Consider the following 25,916-nt stretch of genomic DNA (forward strand, 5'->3'; position numbering starts at 1 on the left):
TCCCAACTCGTATATGTTGACGCGAACAATATCCTCAGATACGACCCATTATAAGTTTCGTGAGCCCATTAATTAATTTCCACCATAATATCCATATTTAAATCATACATGTGTCATCATATTGTTACTTGAATTGGATAAGTTGTAGAGTGGTGGTAATGTCTGACAGTCTTGTTTGGTTTCTATCCCATCTGGTTGCCGATGCATAGCTATACTGGTTGTGTCGCGCGTTGTGGTACAGTGGAATGTATGTTATATTGTGGTGGTATTAGAGCCCCCATTATATAAGCCGTATTGTGTTGTGTGAGTAGCTGCCGGCTAGGGATATGTGTCCTGTCAATCTGTGTATGTCTGTGTGTGGTTGTACGTGTTTGTTTGGGGTTTCTGTGTGGTGTACAGTTTGTGTACGTTGGATTGAATGTGAATGTGCTGTGCGGATGTGATTGGATGAGGGGTTGACAGCTGAGTGATCGGACCACTAGAGAACATTGGGTTCTGTGTGTGTGGTGCGGTTGTGTGTGTGGTGGGTTGTGTGTGTGTGGTCTACCACCCCGAACTTGTGTTGCTGGTACGACTCCTTATCAGTGTGTGCTGGGTGTGTTGGTGTTACGTGTGTTGGTGTGGTGTTGGGATGTCAAGTGTGTTGGTTGCATGGCCGATTAAAGGTGGGAATGCAGAGACCAGACCATCATCATTGTGTGGTATTACGTGGTGTTCTTTTATTGTTGCCCGCTTAGTGTGTTGTTTTGGTGCATATGCATAGCTGTGTGTTGGTGAGGTTAGCTATCTTTTAGTAAGTGTGTTGGTGGTAGACTAACCACGTGGGTCTACATATCATGCGTGCGATTTGTTTCTGAACCACTGTGTGTTGGTGCTCGCTGGGTTTGTGTTTCCACAAGCAGCTGTTGTGTTTGGGACCTAGACGTTTGTGATGTGCTATCATGGTGGTTGTGTGTGTTTGGTGTGGGTCTTTAGTGATTTTGGTGAGAGCCGGGTTTGTGTGATTTGCGAAAACTAACGGGAGGACGTGGCTGGTTTTGGTCCACCTAAACATCTAAAATTCACACCTCCGACTCAACCTACCTATCTGCAGTAATATAACAGGTTTAGAGCGCATAATGTTAGATTGCGGAGGTGTATGCCTGGTAGAATGCCAGCACTGAGTTCATGTTCGATTGTTTGAAGAGATGAGGCGGCGGTTTTTGATTAGATTATGAGACGTGATCAATGGCCCGACAGTTTTGCATGTCCGTTGACTATCGGTAGGGGGTTTTGTTGTTGGTGGGAGACCGTTCAGTTTGTGCTTAGTTGTGGTTTTGTCGTCTGTCGCTTGGTGATAAAGGTTTGTGGTGTTGGTGGAAGACAGACAGCGTTTTGTGTGTTTGGTGGTGGGTTTTTGTTTTTCTAACCACCCGCCGCACTAAACCATGCTAGTCCAGATTAGTATAGTGCCGTTCGAGTTAGGGAATATGGTTAGTTGAGAGCTAGACCAGTCTACACGGCTCGCCTGTAGTTGGTGGGACCCTGAACTTACCACTATTCATATCTGCATAGAGCCATTGGGGAAGGATGGGGATTGCATGTATCGGATGCTTGGAGTTCTAGGCTTTCTTGATAGCTCCCCTAGTTGGTCGGGGTTTTTGTGGTTGGGTAGGCGGTTTGTCCTGTTGTGTGTGCAGGGAATTTTGTGTGTGTTGGTGGGTTTGTGTGTGTTGGTGGGTTTGTGTGTTGTTTGTGTGTTGTGTGTGTGTGTGTGGTGTGTTGGTGGGGTTTGTGTGTGTTTGGTGGGTTTTGTGTGTTTGTGGGTTTTTGTGTGGGGTTTGTTTGGTGGGTTTTTGTAGTTTGTGTTGTGGGGTTTTGTGTGTTGGTGGGGTTTTGTGTGTTGGTGTGGTTTTGTGTTGTTGGTTGGGGTTTGTGTGTGTTGGTGGGCGTGTTGTGTGTTGGTGGGGTTTTGTGTGTTTGGTGTGGTTTGGTGTGTGTTGGTTGGTGGGTGTGGTGGGTTTTTGGTGTGGTGTTTGTGGTGTGTTGGTGGGTTTTGTGTGTTGGTGGGTTTGTGTGTTGTTGGTGGTGTTGTTGTGTGTTGGTGGGGTTTGTGTGTGTTGGTGGGTTTTTGTGGTGTGTGGTGTGTGTGGGTGGTTTTCTGTTGTTGGTGCCGCACACACACACCAACACATATACACACCAACACCAACACACATACACACTTACACACATTCACACACACACCAACACACATTCAGAAACACACACACCGACACACATTCACAACAACACACATTCACACTCATTCACACACACACACATTCACACACCGACACACATTCACAAACACACACACACTGACGCACAGACACACACACACCGACACAGCAACACATATATATACACACACCAACACACACTCGCACACCTCACACACACAAACCAACACATGCTCACACACACAAACCAACACATGTACACAGACACTATGTGAATTATGTAAAGAGGGTCTAATATATTATGTTGCTGCTGTCTCTTCAGGTTCCTAGGAAGTCCAAGCTGGCTGTCCACAGGAACGTCAGAGATGATGAAGGATTCATCGTCAGACACTTTGCCGGAGCCGTGTGCTACGAGACGGTAACCGTCACGCACGTCGATGGTTATATGTTGATTTGCTCTTGGATGATTGGTTGATAACACTACGTCAACCTGTACTCCCTTATATCTCAAACGTGGTGTAACCGTTTAAAAATAATTTTTGGGAAATGTTTTCATTACAATATACAGCTGCTGCTGGTAATAGTCTTCTTAGCTTGTTAGCAGTAGCACACATGGCAAAGTCTGTTTATTAAATGTTTTGTGTATGCGTGGGTATTTGTTTTTGTGTGTGTGTGTGTGTGTGTGTGTGTGTGTGTGTGTGTGTGTGTGTGTGTGTGTGTGTGTGTGCATGTGCGTGTGTGCGTGTGTCTGCAGACCCAGTTTGTAGAGAAGAATAATGATGCTCTCCATATGTCCTTGGAGAGCCTGGTGTGTGAGTCCAAGGATAAGTTTGTGAGGGAGCTTTTTGAGAACTCCAACAACAGCAAGGACTCCAAACAAAAGGCTGGCAAACTCAGCTTTATCAGTGTGGGCAACAAATTCAAGGTGAGGAAGGAGACTGTAGCAGCATTTGGTTTTGAGATGTCACTTTGATTTTAAAATACATTCTTCTAGTTCAAGTTAATTTGTGTACAGTGGGGCAAAAAAGTATTTAGTCAGCCACCAATTGTGCAAGTTCTCCCACTTAACAAAGATGAGAGAGCGTCCTGTATATTGTTCATCCATAGTACACTTCAACTATGACAGACAAAGATGAGGGGAAAAATCCAGAAAATCACATTTTAATGAATTTTATTTGCCAAATTATGGTGGAAAATAAGTATTTGGTCCAATAACAAAAGTTTAATCTCAATACTTTGTTATATACCCTTTGTTGGCCAATACAGAGGTCAAACTTTTTCTGTAAGGCTCACAAGGTTTCACCCACTGTTGCTGGTATTTGTGGCCCAATCCTCCATGCATATCTCCTCTAGAGCAGTGATGTTTGGGGCTGTTGCTGGCAACACGGACTTCAACTCCCTTCCAAAGATTTTCTATGGGGTTGAATATCTGGAGACTGGCTAGGCCACTCCAGACCTTGAAATGCTTCTTACCAAGCCACCCTTCGTGCCCGGCGGTTGTGTTGGGATCATTGTCATGCTGAAAACCCAGCCACGTTTCATCTTCAATGCCCTTGCTATGTAGGCTTTGTTACTTTGGTCCCAGCTCTCTGCAGTCATTCACTAGGTCCCCTGTGTGGTTCTGGATTTTTGCTCACCGTTCTTGTGATCATTTTTGACCCCACGGGGTGAATCTGCGTGAGCCCCAGATCAGAGGAGATTATCATGTGTCTTGTATTTTCCATTTCCTAATAATCGTGCCCCACAGTTGATTTCTCAAACCAAAGCTGCTTACCTATTGCAGATCAGTCTTCCCAGCCTGCGTTGCAGTCTACAATTTGTTTCTGGTGTCCTTTGACAGCTCTTTAATCTTGGCATAGTGGAGTTTGGAGTGTGACTGTTTGAGGTTGTGGACAGGTGTCTTTTATACTGATAACAAGTTCAAACAAGGTGCCATTAATACAGGTAAACGAAGTGGAGACAGAGGAAGCCTCTTAAAAAGAAGTTACAGGTCTGTGATAGAGCCAGAAAATCTTGCTTGTTTGTAAGTGACCAAATACTTATTTTCCACCATAATTTGCAAATAAATCATTAAAATTTGTGATTTTTCGGAAATTTCTTTCTCATTTTGTCTGTCATAGTTTAAGTGTACCTAAGATGAAAATACAGCCTCTCATCTTTTTAAGTGGGAGAACTTGCACAATTGGTTGCTCGACCGCATTATCTACCAAGGGAATTCTCTTCGATTATAATCACAGCCGTATATAATCCCCCCCAAGCAGACACTTGATGGCCCTGAACGAACTTATCTGACTCTTTGTAAACTGGAAACCACACACCCTGAGGCTGCATTCATCGTAGGCTGGGATTTAACAAGGCTAATCTGAAAACAAAACTCCCTAAATTCTATCCAGCATATCGATTGTTGCTACCAGGGCTGGTAAAACCTTGGATCTTTGTATTACTAACTTTCCGCGACGCATATATAAGGCCCTCCCCCGCCCTCCTTTCGGAAAAAGCTGACCACGACTCCATTTTGTTGCTTCCAGCCTACAAACAGAAACTAAAAACAGCAAGCCTCCGCGCCTCAGATCTGTTCGACGCTGGTCCGACCAATCTGATTCCAGCTTCGCAAGACTGCTTCGATCACTGGATTGGGATATGTTCCGCATTGCGCCAACAACAACATTGACGAAGACGCTGATTGCGTGAGCGAGTTCATTAGAAAGTGCATTGACGATGTCGTACCCACAGCAACGATTAAAACATTCCCAAACCAGAAACCGTGATTGATGGCAGCATTCGAACGTGAAACGGAAAGCGCGAACCACTGCTTTTAACCAGGGCAAGGTGACCGGAAACATGACCGAATACAACAGTGAGAGCTATTCCCTCCGCAAGGCAATCAAACAAGCTAAGTCCCAGTATAGAGACAAAGTAGAGTCGCAATTCAACAGCTCAGACACAAGAGGTATGTGGCAGGGTCTATAGTCAATCACGGATTACAAAAGAAAACCAGCCCCGTCGCGGACCAGGATGTCTGCTCCCAGACAGACTAAATAACTTTTTTGCTCGCTTTGAGACAATACAGTGCCACTGACACGCCCGCTACCAAAACCTCGGGCTCTCCTTCACTGCAGCCGAGGTGAGTAAAACATTTAAACGTGTTAACCCTCGCAGGCTGCAGGCCCACGGCATTCCCAGCCGCATCCTCAGAGCATGCGCAGACCAGCTGCTGGTGTGTTAAGGACATATTCAATCAATCCTATCCCAGTCTGCTGTTCCCACATGCTTCAAGAGGGCCACCATTGTTCCTGTTCCCAAGAAAGCTAAGGTAACTGAGCTAAACGACTACCGCCCCGTAGCACTCACTTCCATCATCATGAAGTGCTTTGAGAGACTAGTCAAGACCATATCACCTCCACCCTACCTGACACCCTAGACCCACTCCAATTTGCTTACCGACCCAATAGGTCCCAGTGGACGCAATCGCAACCACACTGCAGACTGCCCTAACCCATCTGGACAAGAGAAATACCTATGTGAGAATGCTGTTCATCGACTACAGCTCAGCATTTAACACCATAGTACCCTCCAAACTCGTCATCAAGCTCGAGACCCGGGTCTCGACCCCGCCTGTGCAACTGGGTCCTGGACTTCCTGACGGGCCGCCCCCAGTGGTGAGGGTAGGTAACAACATCTCCACCCGCTGATCCTCAACACTGGGGCCCCACAAGGGTGCATTCTGAGCCCTCTCCTGTACTCCCTGTTCACCCACGACTGCGTGGCCATGCACGCCTCCAACTCAATCAATAAAGTTTGCGGACGACACTACAGTGGTAGGCTTGATTACCAACAACGACGAGACGGCCTACAGGGAGGAGGTGAGGCCCTCGGAGTGTGGTGTCAGGAAAATAACCTCACACTCAATGTCAACAAAACAAAGGAGATGATTGTGGACTTCAGGAAACAGCAGAGGTGGAGAAGGTGGAAAGTTTTAAGTTCCTCGGTGTACACATCACGGACAAACTGAATTGGTCCACCCACACAGACAGCGTTTGAAGAAGGCGCAGCAGCGCCTCTTCAACCTCAGGAGGCTGAAGAAATTCGGCTTGTCACCAAAAGCACTCACAAACTTCTACAGATGCACAATCGAGAGCATCCTGTCGGGCTGTATCACCGCCTGGTACGGCAACTGCTCCGCCCATAACCGTAAGGCCTCCAGAGGGTAGTGAGGTCTGCACAACGCATCACCGGGGGAAAACTACCTGCCCTCCAGGACACCTACACCACCCGATGTCACAGGAAGGCCATAAAAATCATCAAGGACAACAACCACCCAAGCCACTGCCTGTTCACCCGCTATCATCCAGAAGGCGAGGTCAGTACAGTGCATCAAAGCAGGGACCGAGAGACTGAAAAACAGCTTCTATCTCAAGGCCATCAGACTGTTAAACAGCCACCACTAACATTTAGTGGCCGCTGCCAACATACTGACTCAACTCCAGCCACTTTAATAATGGGAATTGATGGAAATTATGTAAAAGTGTATCACTAGCCACTTTAAACTATGCCACTTAATATAATGTTTACATACCCTACATTACTCATCTCATTAGTATATGATATACTGTACTGTATATCATCCACTGCATCTTGCCATCTTTATGTAATACATGTATCACTAGCCACTTTAAACTATGCCACTTTATGTTTACATACCCTACATTACTCATCTCATATGTATAGACTGACACTATACCAAATCTACTGCATCTTGCCTATGCCGTTCTGTACCATCACTCATTCATATATCTTTATGTACATATTCTTTATCCCTTTACACTTGTGTGTATAAGGTAGTAGTTGTGGAATTGTTAGATTACTTGTTGGTTATTACTGCATTGTCGGAACTAGAAGCACAAGCATTTCGCTACACTCGCATTAACATCTGCTAACCATGTGTATGTGACAAATAAAATTTGATTTGATTTAACTAAATACTTTTTTGCCCTGCTGTAAGTGTTTTTTTGGGTCGCGAAAATACATTTTCGAGATGGAAAAACATTTTTCGAGATGGAAAACCTTTCAGTGTAAAATATTTTTTACGAATCTTTGAGAACTAAAAATCCCCAAAATAAAAGACATTGAGGGAGAATTGAAAATGAATAAAAACAATGAATTTATCAGTATAGGTTTTATGTTTGAGCAAAAGAACACAGCATTATCCACGCAGGAAATTTGCTTTAAAACTGCAACATTTTCTCTCAGCAGCATGGCAAAAGTTGAACTGCAGGAAATGTGCTTTTAAACTGCAAGCATTTCTCTCAACTCCAAGGAGAAATGGTAGATTTGCCGGAAATTTGCCAAGATATGGGCCTCTAAAGTTGTCTCAAATTCAGACGGGCCCTGCCGTGCCCCAAGTCCCTTTTTGATCCAGAATAAGACCCTGGTGTTTAGTTTGTAGTCTAATCATTTTTCCTATTGCTTATTTCAGATGTTTTCTGACACAATGCTAGAGAAAACTGTGTTTTCAACTTTCCAAATGTCCAACTTTGACCTTTGAACTTCTAACCCCTTTCCTCTCCCTGCCGCTCTCCTTGCCACTCTTCTTCTATCCCTCCTTTCCTGTAGGCCTCTTCCAGTCTCCCACCTCTTTTCCTGAGAAATCCTTCCTTTGTGGAAAAAGTTGGATAAAGTCAGCTAGAGAAAGGGTATGAAAAAGTCAGAAAGTAGCACAGGGCTAAAAGTCAGTCACGAAGAAGTGTAGCATCAGCCAGGGACAGAAGGTAACTTGTCTCGCTGTTGATTGTTTCGATAACCCAATACTGCATCAGCAGATGCGCACACACAGCACCCATTGCTGTTTTCCTATCAAACTCCTCCTCCACCTGTCTTCCTGTATGGTCTGTTTGTGTGTGGGCATGCTTGAGTTGACGCTTTTATTAATAATTCATCACATAAGACATGACAAAATTACCCGAGTGTAGCATTGTAGAGAAAAGAGCAAGACGGATCTATTCAGTTTGATTACACACAGATGTGCTTTTATTAATAAAACATCAAATAACAATGAGGCAATCTATTGCAATGCTGTGAGGAAGGGAACATAAGTAAGTTTTATTTTTTTATTTTAATATGTTTTAAAATATGAATCTCTACTATCACCAGTGAAATATTGCCAAGTTGGGTCTTGCACACAGTCATTATCTTGTGTTGCATAAAAGTATCTATATAGCACAGTTTCAGTAAATGTTTTATATATATCTTGCGAAAACATTCAATTTAATTTAGGACTGTTGTAAGCAAATCCTATTGAGAACAATGCAAGTGGCTTCTGCAGAATCCTCCTGAGTCATKCATGGATCTTTTTGTCTTTCTGTGTGCTGTTATCCCTCACCTGTCTTACTTTCTATTGGGTATGTCAGCATTATAACTAATGCTCTTTTCAGCTTTAAATGTGCAACGTCAAATATATTACCAATTTGTTTGTACGTGCTCCTAAGGACCTTCTTGTGCAGTGTGGTGGGACTCAGACTAAGTATTAAACAAGCTTCTTTTTCTGCCTGCCTTCACAGACCCAGTTGAACGTACTACTGGAGAAGCTTCGCAGCACTGTGAGTATCTGTGTCGCCATATCTGATGTTCTCTCTCTCACACTAGTAGTCAGCAACTGGCCTCAGATTGCATCTGATAGATATGTTTTACTTGTCTTTCAAAGGGTTCCAGCTTCATTCGCTGTGTGAAACCCAACTTGAAGATGGTGAGCCACCAGTTTGAAGGAGCCCAGATTCTGTCTCAGCTGCAGTGTTCAGGTATTGGCTAGGAGAGGTAGAACATACTCGCAAAACTATTATTAACATATTCACGGAATTAAAAAAAGTTACAAAATGCAGTAGTTCATTATCCGTTCTAAAGATGACTACGGATACACACACAAACACCATTCTCTCCCCTTTCCTCACCAGGCATGGTGTCAGTGCTGGACTTGATGCAGGGAGGCTTCCCCTCCCGAGCCCCCTTCCATGAGCTCTACAACATGTACAAACAGTACATGCCTGACAAGCTCACACGACTGGACCCCAGGCTCTTCTGCAAGGTGGGTGGCTCCCCCAAGATCAGCATTCCATTTCATATAAACCTTGTATTATTCMGATTTTTATACTTTTAGAAGACTTTGACTGGTGGTTTTTGTTCTTGTTCCTCTGCAGGCTTTGTTCAAAGCACTGGGGCTGAATGAGAATGACTACAAGTTTGGTTTGACCAGAGTGTTCTTCCGCCCTGGGAAGGTGAGCTCTGCTTCCAGCTCTCTTTTTAATGTGCATGAATGTCATACGGGCCAAATTACCTTGAGTAATTCTCTTGATGTCCTGCTTCGTGGTCAGTTTGCGGAGTTTGACCAGATCATGAAGTCGGACCCGGACCACCTGGCAGAGCTGGTGAAGAAGGTCAACCAGTGGCTGGTCATCAGCCGTTGGAAGAAGGTCCAGTGGTGCTCCCTTTCTGTCATCAAATGTACGTCAACACCCCTGACTCATACTCGCACTGAGCTGGACAATGTACTGTAGAACAATAGCCCTCCTCCTAGTTAACAATAATAATGGATTTAGTTGTTAGGGACCGATACAATGAAAAGATTGACACGTTGCACCCTCATGCTTTAGGTTGAGCTAATTTGTAGCGTTATGCTTTAGGTTGAGCTAATTTGTAGCATCATGCTTTAGGTTGAGCTAATTTGTAGCGTCATGCTTTAGGTTGAGCTAATTTGTAGCGTCATGCTTTAGGTTGAGCTAATTTGTAGCGGCAAAATGCTTAGGTGTGAGCTAAGTTGTAGCATCATGCTTTAGGTTGAGCTAATTTGTAGCGTTATGCTTTAAGGTATAGAGACTAAATATTGTAAAGCGTCATGCTTTAGGTTGAGCTAATTTGTAGCGTCATGCTTTAGGTTGAGCTAATTTGTAGCGTCATGCTTTAGGTTGAGCTAATTTGCAGCGTCAGTCCCTACATGGGCTTTAAAATGGTGGAAAAGACCAAACTAACTTCTCAAACAAAACAGCCAATATAATGAAAAGGGTTCAAATGATTTCTGCTGAGTCAGGAGTTGTTAAACTTGTCATAACTTTACATCATTTTGACTCAAATTCTTCACAGGGCAAGAGGTTGAGAAATAGTTTTTTCCCCTCCATTTAGTCGAACACTGATTACCACACTCCGGCAGCTGTATTCCACTACCATAGTTCTTATGTTTCACATTTCTATTGCTCGAGGCAATCTTTCACACTAAAAGCTGTTCCTTGAACCATTACCCTCCGTCCCAAGTTATATTGATTTTCCCTCCCATTTAACAAAGTGCAGCACCGGCAGTGCTTATTAGGGTAAAGTATCAAATCAATGATATCACGTTGTAAGTAATAACTGTAGACTGCCTCGGCCCACCAGTTACCTGCTTTTTTCACCGTTAGGATATCCCATATCTGAGGATATATGCATTGTGATGGCTGGCTGCTCTTCCATTTTATTTTCCCCCAAAACATTCAAACTTAATGTCCCTATTAAGAGTTGTGTGTGGCTTTATCTCTGTGTGAATTGGCCCAATATCAAGTCAAATCAAATKKTATTGGTCACATACACATGGTTAGCAGATGTTAATGCGAGTGTAGCGAAATGCTTGTGCGTCTAGTTCCGACAATGCAGTAGTATCTATCAAGTAATCTAACAAATTCACAACTACCTTATACACCCAAATGTAAAGGGATGAATAAGTATGTACATATAAATATATGGATGAGCGATGGCCATGCGGCATAGGCAAGATGCAGTAGATGGTATAGAGCAGTATATACATATGAGATGAGTAATGTAGGATATGTTGACAATACTATGTTGACTAGATTTGACAATTTATCCCCCCCCCAGTGAAGGAGAAGATGAAGTATCGTGCCTCTGCCCTTGTTAAGATTCAGAAGACCGTCCGCATGTGGCTCTGTAAGAAGAAACATAAGCCACGGTGGGTGTACACACACACACACACACACACGCCCATGCGCACACACATTATCTTTGTTTAAAAGTGCTTCACACTCTGTGCCTTTTGATGGCTTCTCCACATTCTGCAGTTAGAAGTTCAAATCAATCTGGAGAGCTCAGCCGTGACTCGTGGCCGTCTCTGTCACCGTATTGCATTTGGAAAATATATATTGCTTTGGTGAATGCATCCATCCGGGTGATGGCTTTTTGAATTGTTTTGTTATCATGGTATTCTGACTGTATGTATGTGTGTATGTGCACGTGCGAGCGTGCTCACACTTACGTGTGTATGCGTGGGCTCATACGGCCACAGCGTCGATGGCATGGTGAAGGTGCGTAACCTGAAGATGCGTATGGAACGCTTCAACGAGGTGGTGGGCGCTCTGAAGGAGGGCAAGCAGGAGATGGCCCAGCAGGTCCAGGAGCTGGGGGCCTCCATCGACACCTTCATGGCCAATATCAAGGTGAGRAGGGCTCTCCTAGGCACAGATCTAGGATCAGCTTCCCCTGCMCCATTCCTAACCTTAAAGGTCCAAATCATTTCTGGCTAACAATTAAATACATTACTGTGATTTTAGTTTTCAATTAAAAATGGTCAAAAATAAACAAAAATASCTTCTTAGCAAAATTCTAGGACTGTCTGGGAGTTGTCTGAGTGGGGATAACTGAAAACTAGCTGTTATTGGCAGAGGCTTTTCTTGGTTTGTAACTAATTTACTGCCTGGTAAGGCCACAACAGGCTGAAATGTCAGACGGTCTTTTCAAACAACTCTTACACTGAAAGGGCATTAGCATAATTTTCATAATAAAATTTTTGACCACAAGAAGCCCAAAAAGATATTTGCCTAAAACATCATTTCAAACCTTGTTTAATTTGTATACACATATCACTCTATTATGCGTGGGAATACTTTGCAACAGATTTCCAAAATTAAAATAACTTGGAGCTGATTTGCTTGTGTTTTTACAAACTTTTATGTCGAACAATAAAAAAAATATTGAAATTGCTCAGAAAACTTGGGGGTCAAATAAAATCACCCACGGGCCAAATTCAGCCGGTGGGCCTCCAGTTTAGGAACACTGGTCTAGGGCCATCTTCATCCTACACCAAGGAGGCCAGAGTAACTCCGGGTGCGTTCGTAAATTCGCTCTCAGAATAACTGATGAATTTACGAACGCTCAACACCCCGTTGAATATGACCGGTGTCAGTAAACCTTGGCAAAAAAAACTTAATTAAATTGTTGCCAGCAGCACAGTTACAGTCACCAAYGCTCTGGATAACATGAGAACAGCCTAACCAGCTCTGCTAGGGTAAGAAAAATGGCCAGAGTGAGGTGTTCTCTCATTTATGTCTGGAAGTAGCTAGCAAGCTAGCTAACTTTAACCAGTTAGCTTGGGTGCTTGACTGCCGTTGTGAGGTCAGAATGCTCGGATCAACCCTACTCCTCGGCCAGATTGTCCAGTGTGCGCTCTGAACACTCCGAGAGYGAAACGCTCTGAAATTACGAACGGACAATCTGACAACGGTMTGAATTTACGAGAGTGAATTTACGAACACACCCTCATATGTCTTAACTTTCTAAACTAATCCCGCTGATCTCATCACATCGCTCTCATCTCATTTCATCTCCCTGTCATCTTGTCAGGAAGCCATTTCCTGGGGTTGTTTTGATCTGTAATCCTTTAATATGGCTAAATATGGTAATGGTTCTGCACTCTATTCTTCTGCTATAAACATCAGTCTGTATATGGTAAGGGATTTGTATTTATTATGGATCCCCATTAGCAGCTACTCTTCCTGGGGTCCGGCAAAACTAAGGCAGTTATACAATTTTAAAAACATTACAATACATTCATAACCGATTTCACCTCACTCTAAGTGTGTGCCCTCAGGCCCCTACTCCACTACCACATATCTACAGCACAAAATCCATGTGTACGTGTGTGTGTGTAGTGCTTATGTTATCGTGTGTGTGTGTTTTGTGTTGCTTTACAGTCCCCGCTGTTTGATAAGGTGTATTTTTATCTGGTTTTTAAATCTGATTCTACTGCTTGCATCAGTTACCTGATATGGAATAGAGTTCCAAGTAGTCATGGCTCTATGTAGTACAGTGTGCTTCCCATAGTCTGCTCTGGACTTGGGGACTGTGAAGAGACCTCTGGTGGCATGTGGTTCAAATTATTTCTGAAATGAGTTGCCAAACTTTACATCATTACAGCATTATTTCTTTAGGGAAAGAGGTTGAGAAATACTGTGTTTTTCCTGTCCATTTAATCGAACACTCCCCTCTCTCCCTCTGCTAGAAACATCAGTCTCCACTCGGGAGACTAGATGACTGGCATCCGAGCAGAACATTTTCCACATGAGCAAATGTCTCTAGTCTCCTCTCTTTCTCTCCCTCGCTCCCTAGTTCAGTCACCTCTGTGCGTCTGCCTGACCCTGCGCTCCTCTGTTAGCCCATTGGCATCTGCTCTGTGTTCACCAGCGCCTGATGCTATTCCTAGCCCTTTATGACGCACCTAGCGTAGCATCGCTAAGGGCCTAGCGTAGCATCGCTAGCTGAATTATACAATAGTCATAAACAATAGCTGTCATTCAGTCAGCTTGTCATTTCCCCCTGTGGTGTCTGTCTGAACCACGTCAGGGAAATCAATCCACCCTAAACCCCCCACTGACAGACAGGGTGTGACACCGAGGTGACCAGGGCAGCAGTGGTAGCAGGTGGGGGTGGGGCTCTCAGTCGATGTCTCTCTGGTTAGCTTATTGGATAGATCTGGAGGGTGTCACAACCCTAAACAGACAAGGAGATTTCTGCCAGGCCCACTGCGGAGGGCTCCACCTCTCACTTCCTGGAATCGGACAGTTTTAATTACACCACGTATAGGAAACAAGGATTAAATGAGAAAAAGTTGAATTAAATGAGATTCTGGGATATTGGGAATTGGATGTTACTTTTAGCATATTCCCCATACACTGAAAAGACTATCTCGTATGCCTGTGTTAGTCGGTGCGCTCCTGTGTCTGCAGCAGTGCTAATGGGAACGGTAGTAGCACATATTGGGAATCATAACCAACGATAAACAAGGTTTAGTCTATGAAGGCATATGTTGTCTACATTGTTTTCAGACCCCTTGACAGTTTCAACATTTTGTTACATTACAGCCTTATTCTAAAATTGATTATATCGTTTTTTCCCCTCATCAATCTACACGCAATACCCGATAATGACGAGGCAAAAACAGGTTTTTAGAAAGAAAAAAAATAATAAACATATTACATTTACATAAGTATTCAGACCCTTTACTCAGTACTTTGTTAAAGCACGTTTGGCAGTGATTACAGCCTCAAGTCTTCTTGGTATGACGCTATAAGCTTGGCACACATGTATTTGGGGAGTTTCTCCCATTTATTCTCTGCAGATCCTCTCAAGCTTTGTCAGGTTGGATGGGGAGCATCACTGCATAGCTATTTTCAGGACTCTCCAGAAATGTTAGATCAGGTACAAGTCCGGGCTCTGGCTGGGCCACTCAAGGACATTCAGAGACTTGTCCCAAAGCCACTCCAGCGTTGTGTTGGCTGTGTGCTTAGGGTCGTTGTCCTGTTGGAAGATGAACCTTCGCCCCAGTCTGCGGTTCCTGCCAAAGAGTTCAATCTTGGTTTCATCAGACCAGAGAATCTTGTTTCACATGCTCTGAAAGTCATTTTAGGTGCCTTTTTTCAAACTCCAAGTGAGCTGTCATGTGCCTTTTACTGAGGAGTGGCTTCCGTCTGGCCACTCTACCATAAAGGCCTGATTGGTGGAGTGCTGCAGAGATGTTTGTCTTTCTGGAAGGTTCTCCCATCTCCACAGAGGAATTCTGAAGCTCTATCAGAGTGAGCATCGGATTTTTGGTCATCTCCCTGACCATGGCCCTTCTCCCCCGTTTGCCAGCTCTAGGAAGAGTCTTGGTGGTTCCAAACTTCTTCCATTTAAGAATGATGGAGGCCACTGTGTTGTTGGGGACCTTCAATGCTGCAGAAATATTTTGGTACCCTTCCCCAGATCTGTGCCTCGACACAATCCTGCCCCGGAGCTCTACGGACAATTCCTTCAACCTCATGGCCTGGTTTTTGCTCTGATATGCACTGTCAACTGTGGGACCTTATTTAGACAGGTGTGTGCCTTTTTCAAATCATGTCCAATCAATTGAATTTACCACAGGTGGACTCCAATCAAGTTGTAGAAACATCTCGAGGATGATCAATGGAAACATGATGCACCTGAGCTCAATTTCGAGTCTCATAGCAAAGGGTCTGAATACTTACGTAAATACAGTACTTCTGTTTTATTTTTAATACATTTGCAAACATTTCGGGGAAACCCGTTTTCACTTTGTCATTGTGGGGTATTGTGTGTAGATTGATGAGTAACATTTTTTATTTAATCCATTTGAGAATAAGGCTGTAACGTAACAAAATGTGGAAAAAGTTAACTGGTCTGGATACTTTCCAAATGCACTGTATATGTTATAACACTGACCATGACATACTGTATGACAGATAAGTCCAAATAATTCTGGTTTTAGCCTATTGTTTTTTTTGGAATAGGCCTATGACACCATTCCTATGACCTTTGACCTATGCCTCCTCCTATAGGCCACAGTGATGACCAGGAAGGAGATTGACCAGGAGTACCAGGGGCTGGTGAAGAGCTTGGAGCAGCTGCTCTCCTCCATGCAGAAGAAGAAGCAGGAGGAAGACGAGATGGAGAGGCTGCGGCGCATCGAAGAGGAGATGGAAAGAGAGAGGAAGAGGAGGGAGGAGGACGACCAGCAACAGCAGCAGGAGGAGAACGACAGAAAGAAGTAAGGGGGGGGGGGTCGGAACATATATGGGCTAGCACTGGGGTGGGCTATTTCGGGAGTGGAGGGCTTTTGGATCTAGTGTGTTAGTGCTGGGCTGGAATAAAAGCCTGCACAAGTGCACCAAAGCAGCCCTTCATATTTTGGTTGAAGTCATTGGCATGATAACCTCTCAATTTTAAAGAAACCCCCAACAGAATATGTCCAGAGTTGATGCTCAGAGACTGAGCGTATACATGGTTCATGGTTTGATCATGTCATTGAGAACATTGATCAGGCAGGAGGCATGTCCATCTGTGATCTAAAGTAACATGGCGCTTTGCCATATAAGAGCACTAACCACCTCCGTCGTCCCTGCCCCCTCTCATTAGGAAATCAGAGATGGAGCATAAGAGGAAGCAGGAGGAGGAGGAGAGGAAGAGGAGGGAGGAAGAAAAGAAGATTATGCAGGTTTGTGACCCCACTGAAGTGACCTTTTTGTGGTAAAGGAGAGCTTTGTTACCCTTCCACTCCTACAAGACACTCCAAACACTGCCCACTTTATCACATATTGACCCTTTTGCCTGATAGTAGCCTGTAGTCTCTTGCTATGGAGCAGCCTGTTAGTCTCTTGCTATGGAGCAGCCTGTAGTTCTCTTACTATGGAGCAGCCTGTAGTCTCTTGCTATGGAGCAGCCTGTAGTCTCTGCATGGAGCAGCCTGTAGCTCTTGCTATGGAGGCAGCCTGTAGTCTCTTACTATGGAGCAGCCTGTAGTCTCTTACTATGGAGCAGGCCTGTAGTCTCTTTCTATGGAGCAGCCTGCAGTTCTTACTATGGAGCAGCCTGCCGTCTCTTGCTATGGAGCAGCCTGTCGTCTCTTGCTATGAGCAGCCTGTCGTCTCTTGCTATGGAGCAGCCTGTAGTCTCTTGCTATGGAGCAGCCTGTCGTCGCTGCTATGGAGCAGCCTGTATTTCTTGCTATGGAGCAGCCTGTAGTCTCTTGCTATGGAGCAGCCTGCGATCTCTTGCTATGAGCAGCCTCCGTCTCTCTTGCTATGGAGCAGCCTGTAGTCTCTTGCTATGGAGCAGCATGTAGTCTCTGCTATGGAGCAGTCTCTTGCTATGGCAGCCGTCTCTACTAATGGAGCAGCCTGTCGTCTCTTACTATGGAGCAGCCTGTGTCTCTTACTATGGACAGCCGTCGTCTCTTACTATGGAGCAGCCTGTCGTCTCTGCTATGGAGCAGCCTGTCGTCTCTTGCTATGGAGCAGCCTGTCGTCTCTTGCTATGGAGCAGCCTGTCGTCTCTTGCTATGGAGCAGCCTGTCGTCTCTTGCTATGGAGCAGCCTGTCGTCTCTTGCTATGGAGCAGCCTGTGTCTCTTGCTATGGAGCAGCCTGTGTCTCTTCTATGGAGCAGCCTGTAGTCTCTTTCTATGGAGCAGCCTGTAGTCTCTTTCTATGGAGCAGCCTCGTAGTCTCTTCTATGGAGCGCCTGTAGTCTCTTTCTATGGAGCAGCCTGTAGTTCTCTGCTATGGAGCAGCCTGTAGTCTCTTGCTATGGAGCAGCCTGTCGTCTCTCTTGCTATGGAGCAGCCTGTCGTCTCTTGCTATGGAGCAGCCTGTCGTCTCTTGCTATGGAGCAGCCTGTCGTCTCTTTGCTATGGAGCAGCCTGTAGTCTCTTGCTATGGAGCAGCCTTAGTCTCTTTGCTATGGAGCAGCCTGTCTCTTGCTATGGAGCAGCCTGTAGTCTCTTGCTATGGAGCAGCCTGTAGTCTCTTGCTATGAAGCAGCCTGTAGTCTCTTGCTATGGAGCAGCCTGTCGTCTCTTACTATGGAGCAGCCTGTCGTCTCTTACTATGGAGCAGCCTGTAGTCTCTTACTATGGAGCAGCCTGTCGTCTCTTCTATGGAGCAGCCGTCGTCTCTTCTATGGAGCAGCCTGTCGTCTCTTGCTATGGAGCAGCCTGTCGTCTCTTGCTATGGAGCAGCCTGTCGTCTCTGCTATGGAGCAGCCTGTCGTCTCTTGCTATGGAGCAGCCTGTCGTCTCTTGCTATGGAGCAGCCTGTCGTCTCTTGCTATGGAGCAGCCTGTCGTCTCTTGCTATGGAGCAGCCTGTCAGTCTCTTCTATGGAGCAGCTTAGCTTTCTATGGAGCAGCCTGTAGTCTCTTTCTATGGAGCAGCCTGTAGTCCTTTCTATGGAGCAGCCTGTAGTCTCTTGCTATGGAGCAGCCGTAGTCTCTTGCTATGGAGAGTCTGTAGTCTCATGCCTATGGAGCAGCCTGTAGCTCTTACTATGGAGCAGCCTGTAGTCTCTTGCTATGGAGGCAGCCTGTAGTCTCTTGCTATGGAGCAGCCTGTAGTCTCTTACTATGGAGCAGCCTGTAGTCTCTTCTATGGAGCAGCTGTAGTCTCTTGCTATGGAGCAGCCTGTAGTTCTTCTGCTATGGAGCAGCCTGTAGTCTCTTACTATGGAGCAGCCTGTAGTCTCTTACTATGGAGCAAGCCTGTAGTCTCTTGCTATGGAGCAGCCTGTAGTCTCTGCTATGGAGCGTCTGTGAGTCTCTTGCTATGGAGCAGCCTGTAGTCTCTACTATGGAGCAGCCTGTAGTCTCTTGCTATGGAGCAGCCTGTAGTCTCTTGCTATGAGCAGCCTGTAGTCTCTTACTATGGAGCAGCCTGTAGTCTCTTACTATGGAGCAGCCTGTAGTCTCTTGCTATGGAGCAGCCTGCGTCTTCTTGCTATGAGCAGCCTGCCGTCTCTTTGCTATGGAGCAGCCTGCCGTCTCTTGCTATGGAGCAGCCTGTAGTCTCTTGTCTATGGAGCAGCCTGTAGTCTCATGCTATGGAGCAGCCTGTAGTCTCTTGCTATGGAGCAGCCTGTCGTCTCTTCTATGGAGCAGCCTGTAGTCTCTTACTATGGAGCAGCCTGCGTCTCTTGCTATGGAGCAGCCTGTAGTCTCTTGCTATGGAGCAGCTGTAGTCTCTTGCTATGGAGCAGCCTGTAGTCTCTTACTATGGAGCAGCCTGTAGTCTCTTCTATGGAGCAGCCTGTAGTCTCTGCTATGGAGCAGCCTGTAGTCCTCTTCTATGGAGCAGCCTGTAGTCTCTTGCTATGGAGCGCCTGAGTCTCTTGCTATGGAGCAGCCTGTAGTCTCTTGCTATGGAGCAGCCTGTAGTCTCTTGCTATGGAGCAGCCTGTAGTCTCTTGCTATGGAGCAACCTGTAGTCTCTTGCTATGGAGCAGCCTGTAGTCTCTTGCTATGGAGCAGCCTGTGTTCTCTTCTATGGAGCAGCCTGTAGTCTCTTATGCTATGGAGCAGCCTGTTCTCTTGCTATGAGCAGCCTGTAGTCTCTTGCTATGGAGCAGCCTGTAGTCTCTGCTATGGAGCAGCCTGTAGTCTCTTGCTATGGAGCAGCCTGTAGTCTCTTACTATGGAGCGCCTGTAGTCTCTTACTTATGGCAGCAGCCTGTAGTCTCTAATGCTATGGAGCAGCCTGTAGTCTCTACTATGAGCACCGTAGTCTCTTCTATGGAGCAGCCTGTAGTCTCTTGCTATGGAGCAGCCTGTATCTCTTGCTATGGAGCAGCCTGTAGTCTCTTGCTATGGAGCAGCCTGTAGTCTCCATGCTTATGGAGCAGCCTGTATCTCTGCTATGGAGCAGCCTGTAGTCTCTGTCTATGGAGCAGCTGTATCTCTTGCTATGGAGCAGCTGTAGTCTCTTGCTATGGAGCAGCCTGTTGTCTCTTACTAAGGAGCAGCCTGTAGTCTCTTACTAGGAGCAGCCTGTGCTATGGAAGCACCTCGTCTCCTTACTATGGAGCAGCAATGGATTGATTTCTTACCAGTCGTGTTTGTTGTACTGATCTCTACAAATTGTATCTGTATATATGTAGTATATATTTTTTCTCCAACCTAATAAGATATATGCATGCCATTAGCAGACGTTTTTATCCAAAGTGACTTAGTCATGAGAATCGAACCCACAACTCTGCTTTGCAAGCACTATGATCTACCAACTGAGCTACACTACTGTTTCCCGCTGAGTGAAAGTAATTTGCTCCCTCGTCTCACAGGGAGACTGCCAGGGTCTTGGCATTCATCAGATTCCCCAGTGGGTCATCGCTAGCTGATGATGGATCACTCCTGCTGACTTTCTCCTTCACAGACGTACCCTGCTCCCTCTAGACTGAGTCATCTGCTTTCCACACTGCCCTCCATTACCGTTGCTTATTTTTCTTACCTACCCTGTTATCCCCCTCCTGCCCTCTTCTGCCCTGTATTCCCCCTCCTGTACTCTCGTACCCTGTATTCCCCTCATGTCCTCTTCTGCCCTGTATTCCCCCTCTGTTCCTCTTCTGCCCTGTATTCCCCCTCCTGTCCTCTTCTGCCCTGTATTCCCCCTCCTGTCCTCTTCTGCCTGTATTCTCCCTCTGTCCTCTTCTGCCCTGTATTTCTCCCTTTCCTGTCCTCTCTCGCCTGTATTCCCCCTCCTGTCCTCTTCTGCCCTGTACCCCCCCCTTTCCTCTTTGCCCTGTATTCCCCCTCCTGTCCTCTCTGCCTGTATTCCCCTCCTGTCCTCTTCTGCCCTGTAGTCCCCCTCCTGTCCTCTTCTGCCCTGTTTCCTCTTCTGCCCTGTATTCCCCCTCCTGTACTCTCGTGCCCTGTATTCACCCTCATGTCCTCTTCTCCTGTATCCCCTCATGTCCTCTTCTGCCCTGTAGTCCCCCTCCTGTCCTCTTCTGCCCTGTATATCCTCTTCTGCCCTGTAGTCCCCTCCTTCCTCTTGCCCTGTATTCCTCTCTGTCCTGTATCCCCTCCTGTCCTCTTCTGCCCTGTATTCCTCTTCTGCCCTATAGTCCCCCTCCTGTCCTCTTCTGCCCTGTATTCCCCCTCCTGTCCTCTTCTGCCCTGTATTCCCCCTCCTGTCCTCTTCTGTCCTGTAGTCCCCCTCCTGTCCTCTTCTGCCCTGTATTCCCTTCTGTCCTGTATTCCCCCTCCTGTCCTCTTCTGCCCTGTATTCCTCTTCTGCCCTATAGTCCCCTCCTGTCCTCTTCTGCCCTGTATTCCCCCTCCTGTCCTCTTCTGTCCTGTATTCCCCCGCCTGTCCTCTTCTGTCCTTCCTCTGGCCCTCTTCCTACCTTCATCTCCCTTTTCTTCTGTCTTGTATTGCCATATGCTGTTCCCTCTTTCTCTCCTCCTCTGCCCTCTATTCCCAGCCTCAGGCCCCCTTTTCCCCCTCCTTTTTTCCCTTTTCCTCTCATTCTTCTTCTGTTCTCAACTCTCCATCTCCATCAACCCCTCTTCCTTCCTCATTTATCACATTGTTCCACAAGTACATACAGTAGCCGGCCACCCCTGGGCCGGTGGTTCGAAATTTTTTGCAGAATGAGGTGTATTTTGTTGGCCTCTGGTACATTCTAATGGCTTGACTCCATCTGAAATACACAGTGAAATGATTGAATACTTTATCAAGTTTACCTCATAGATTGGAAACAATAGTTGTGGTATTGTGTAGAAAGACATTACTTTAATATTTATATTACTGAATATGTTTGAATTCAGTGTATTTTTAGATGTTTTGGATCTTGTCTAGGCCTATTGTTAGGTTATATTACTTGTTAGATATTACTGCATGGTCGGAACTAGAAGCACAAGCATTTCGCTACACTCGCATTAACATCTGCTAACCATGTGTATGTGACAAATAAATTTGATTTGATTTGATCAGGACCATTTTTCTAAGTAAGAGAACATTAAACCTTTTTAACATTTAACCTGTCTTCTCTTGAGATTAAAGTCTTTACAGTTTTACTGTAAGATATGTATTGCCACCGATGTTTGTTCTCTAAATTATGTTTTTTATTATTTTTATTTTTGGTGTACACAAAGTACGGGAGGATGGCTGGGCAGTGGCTAGGCACCCCATCCGGAAGTTGGAGAATGCTCAAAAACCTGAAACAACTTTTCCAGAGCCATAATCATTATGCTGTATCTTCCTTTTTTAAAATAAACTAAATGTGCTTCTATGCATCTCTGTAAAATCTGGGTAAAAGATTGAAAGGAATGTGAGTGTTATTAACTACATATAGTCATTTCTTGCTTTTCTAAAGTCTACCAACCTTCCAGCAGGCATGCCATCTTAAAATAGTTAAATAATCTAGCTACTATAACTTGATTGATAGCCTGAAATGGCTTCTTGGTAGCTAGTTATGAGGTTGGGAGATACAATATATATACAAAAATATGTGGACACCCCTTCAAATTAGTGGATTTGGCTATTTCAGTCACACCCCTTTGCTGACAGGTGTATAAAACCGAGCACACAGCCATGCAATCTACATAGACAAACATTGGCAGTAGAATTCCCTTACTGAAGAGTTTAGTGACTTTCAACGTGGCATCCTTTCCAACAAGTCAGTTCATCAAATTTCTGCCCTCCTAGAGCGGTCAACTGCCCTCCTAGAGCGGTCAACCGGTCAACTGTAAGTGCTGTTATTGTGAAGTGGAAATGTCTAGGAGCAACAACAACTCAGCTGCGAAGTGGTAGGCCACACAAGCTCACAGAATGTGACCGCTGAAGCGCGTAGCTAGTAAAAATTGTCTGTCAGTTGCAACACTCACTACCGAGTTCCAAACTGCCTTTGGAAGCAACGTCAGCACAATAACTGTTCGTCGGCAGCTTCATGAAATGGGTTTCCATGGCCGAGCAGCCACACACAAGCCTAAGATCATCATGTGCAATGCTAAGCGTCAGCTGGAGTGGTGTAAAGCTCACCGCCATTGGACCCTGGAGCAGTGGGAACGCGTTCTCTGGAGTGATGAATCACGCTTCACCATCTGGCAGTCCGACGGATGAATCTGGGTTTGGTGGAGCCAGGAGAAAGCTACCTGCCCGGATGCATAGTGCCAACTGTAAAGTTTAGTGGAGGAGGAATAATACTCTGGGGCTGTTTTCCATATTCTGGCTAGGCCCCTTAGTTCCAGTGAAGGGAAATCTTAACGCTACAGCATACAATGACATTCTAGACGATTCTGTGCTTGCAACTTTGTGGAACCAGTTTGGGGAAGACCCGTTGCTGTTTCAGCATGACAATGCCCTTGGGCACAAATCGAGGTCCATACAGAAATGGTTTGTCAAGATCGGTGTGTAAAAACTTGACTGGCCTACGCCGACTGCTTGCCAGGCCTAATCGCCCAACATCAGTGCCCGACCTCACTAATGCTCTTGTGGCTGAATGGAAGAAAGTCCCCGCAGCAATGTTCCAACATCTAGTGGAAAGCCTTCCCAGAATAGGGGAGGCTGTTATAGCAGTAAAGGGGGGACCAACTCCATATTAATGCCCTTGATTTTGGAATGAGATGTTCGATGAGCAGGTGTCCACGTACCTTTGGTCATGTAGTGGAGGTTCCCAAACTGGTCTAGCCAAAGCCAACTTCATAACATTGCTAGGTTGCTAGTAGTATTACAGAGAAACAACAAAAAATGTTTAAAAATAAATAAATGTTAAACAGGACAAAGGGGGGCACGTACCCCCTATGGGCATAACGCCTCACCACGAGACGAGAGTCACTCACTTTAAAGTCACTGTCTGGCAAGGCCCGACATCCTAGAAAATCCTTTGGTTTACTTGTCCCAATTCGTTACCATGGATATATAACCATGTTGCATGATATCTGAATGGCAAAGGGATATAGGAGATCAACTTTATTCCGTCTATATTCAGTCAGTCAGGCACATTTTATAAACTAGTCAACTCTTGCTGTTCAGTTGTCAATCAAAGCACAGTAAATGGCCTACTATGCGCAACACTCAAAAGAAAATGTATGTATCAGAAAACAATAGTTAGGCCAAGTTGTGGATTTCGACTCCTCGTTACCACTTAGGGTGAATTCGGAAGTAAGTGGGGCACTTTTTGCATTTCCGTCTTCTGTAACCTCTTTCAACATCTATCCAACATATTAGCCCAACACATTATACATTTCTGAAATCCTCAAGATGTTTCCTAATTACACAAAAAGGACAAATGTTGATATCATTTTCACAGCAGGCATGACATACCCAATTGTGTACACTGAGCCAAAACCATATTTTCATTTCGCATTAGGTCTACAGGGACAGCAACTTAAATATTATAGTTCTGCTTGCTGCAGGATAACAGTTCTACAAGAACCAGAGGCCTGCCTAGTCTAAGTACACTGGATCGCTTTCATCCATTGGAAATGCCTATAAGACTGTCCTACTTTAGCTAGCTATGGTTGATAAAGCGGGACAAAAAAAATTATGACATTTTAACATAATATTGGCCACTTTTTATTTATTTTGATGCACCAGTACATGGTATTTACATTTACATCACAGTTTTGCACAGTGCATTATTTATGACCGTTTTATAACCTTAACGTCAAAATAGAAAAAATCTGCTTCGCAGAGTGAGCTACTTGTTAGAAGCTTGCTCTGCCCCCATCAATGTCACACTAGTGAAGTGATATGATTTTGATCATGTGACAATAGTTTTGATTTTCACTTGTCAGACCAAGGAATAAACACGGATTAAGCTTTCCCAGTTTTTATATGATGGCCCACTTTTTTCTGAATTAAGCTATGTTACATGGGATGTGCTAATCCACAAGCATCATGCTCTCTCCCTCCTCCGTGTAAAGAAATTAGACTGCAACCAGAGATCTGTATGACGAGATGCTAATGTCTCCACACTAACAATGGGAGTCGTTGTCCCAAAGGCGGGAAGGCAAGCGACAAGTTTGGGTCCAAAATAAGCCATCCCCTCGAATTACACAATGTCAATCGCACTCCATACTGCTCTTTCTCACCTGGACAAAAGGAACACCTATGTGAGAATCGACACCATAGTGCCCTCAAAGCTCATCACTAAGCTAAGGACCCTGGGACTTAACACCTCCATCTGCAACTGGATCTTGGTCTTCCTGACGGGCCGCCCCCAGGTGGTAAGGGTAGGCAACAACACATCTGCCACGCTGATCCTTAACACTGGGGCCCCTCAGGGGTGCGTGCTCACTCCCCTCCTGTACTCCCTGTTCACCCACAACTCCAACACCATCAATAAGTTTGCAGATTACACAACAGTGGTAGGCCTGATCACCGACAACGATGAGACAGCCTATAGGGAGGTGGTCAGAGACCTGGCAGTGTGGTGCCAGGACAACAACCTCTCCCTCAATGTGAGGAAGACAAAGAAGCTGACCATGGACTATAGGAAAAGGCGGGCCGAACAGGCCCTCAGTAACGTCGATGGGGCTGAAGTGGAGCGGGTCTAGAGTTTCAAGTTCCTTGGTGTCCACATCGCCAACAAACTACCATGGTCCAAACACACCAAGACAGTTGTGAAGAGGGCAGTCAAGAGACTGAAAAGATAATACAGCTGCACCATTTAGAGCATCCTGACCGGTTGCATCACCGCCTGGTATGGCAACTGCTCAGCATCTGACCGTAAGGCGCTACAGAGGGTAGTGCGTACGGCCCAGTAAATCACTGGGGACAAGCTTCCTGACATCCAGGACCTATATACTAGGTGGTGTCAGAGGAAGGCCCCAAGAATTGTCAGACTCCAGTCACCCATAGGCAAGCGGTACCGGAATGCCAAGTCTAGGACCACAAAAGGCTCCTTAACAGCTTCTGCCATAAAACGACTGAACAATTAATCAAAGGTCACACTGGCTATTTACATTGCTGCAACCCGCTGTTTATTTATATTTTTTTACCCCCTTTTCTCCCCAATATCGTGGTATCCAATTGTTAGTAATTACTATCTTGTCTCATCGCTACAACTCCCGTACGGGCTCGGGAGAGATGAAGGTCGAAAGCCATGCGTCCTCCGAAACACAACCCAACCAAGCCGCACTG

At 45.4% G+C, this 25,916-nt stretch overlaps 1 protein-coding gene across 1 annotated transcript in view; it reads left to right on the top strand.

Annotated features, from left to right (window-relative positions):
- Positions 1–25,916, top strand: part of LOC111968897 (unconventional myosin-VI-like) — a 130,972-nt gene that overhangs the window by 83,131 nt on the left and 21,925 nt on the right. The window contains exons 17-27 of the mRNA XM_070445249.1: positions 2,524–2,619; positions 2,956–3,126; positions 8,759–8,797; positions 8,902–8,995; positions 9,149–9,279; positions 9,392–9,469; positions 9,566–9,695; positions 11,097–11,187; positions 11,521–11,671; positions 15,845–16,053; positions 16,422–16,500. Of these exons, the coding sequence (XP_070301350.1) occupies positions 2,524–2,619; positions 2,956–3,126; positions 8,759–8,797; positions 8,902–8,995; positions 9,149–9,279; positions 9,392–9,469; positions 9,566–9,695; positions 11,097–11,187; positions 11,521–11,671; positions 15,845–16,053; positions 16,422–16,500 (1,269 nt within the window). The remainder of the gene's footprint in view (positions 1–2,523; positions 2,620–2,955; positions 3,127–8,758; positions 8,798–8,901; positions 8,996–9,148; positions 9,280–9,391; positions 9,470–9,565; positions 9,696–11,096; positions 11,188–11,520; positions 11,672–15,844; positions 16,054–16,421; positions 16,501–25,916) is intronic.

The sequence above is a fragment of the Salvelinus sp. IW2-2015 genome, linkage group LG9 (assembly GCF_002910315.2).
Source record: "Salvelinus sp. IW2-2015 linkage group LG9, ASM291031v2, whole genome shotgun sequence".
Taxonomy (NCBI): domain Eukaryota; kingdom Metazoa; phylum Chordata; class Actinopteri; order Salmoniformes; family Salmonidae; genus Salvelinus; species Salvelinus sp. IW2-2015.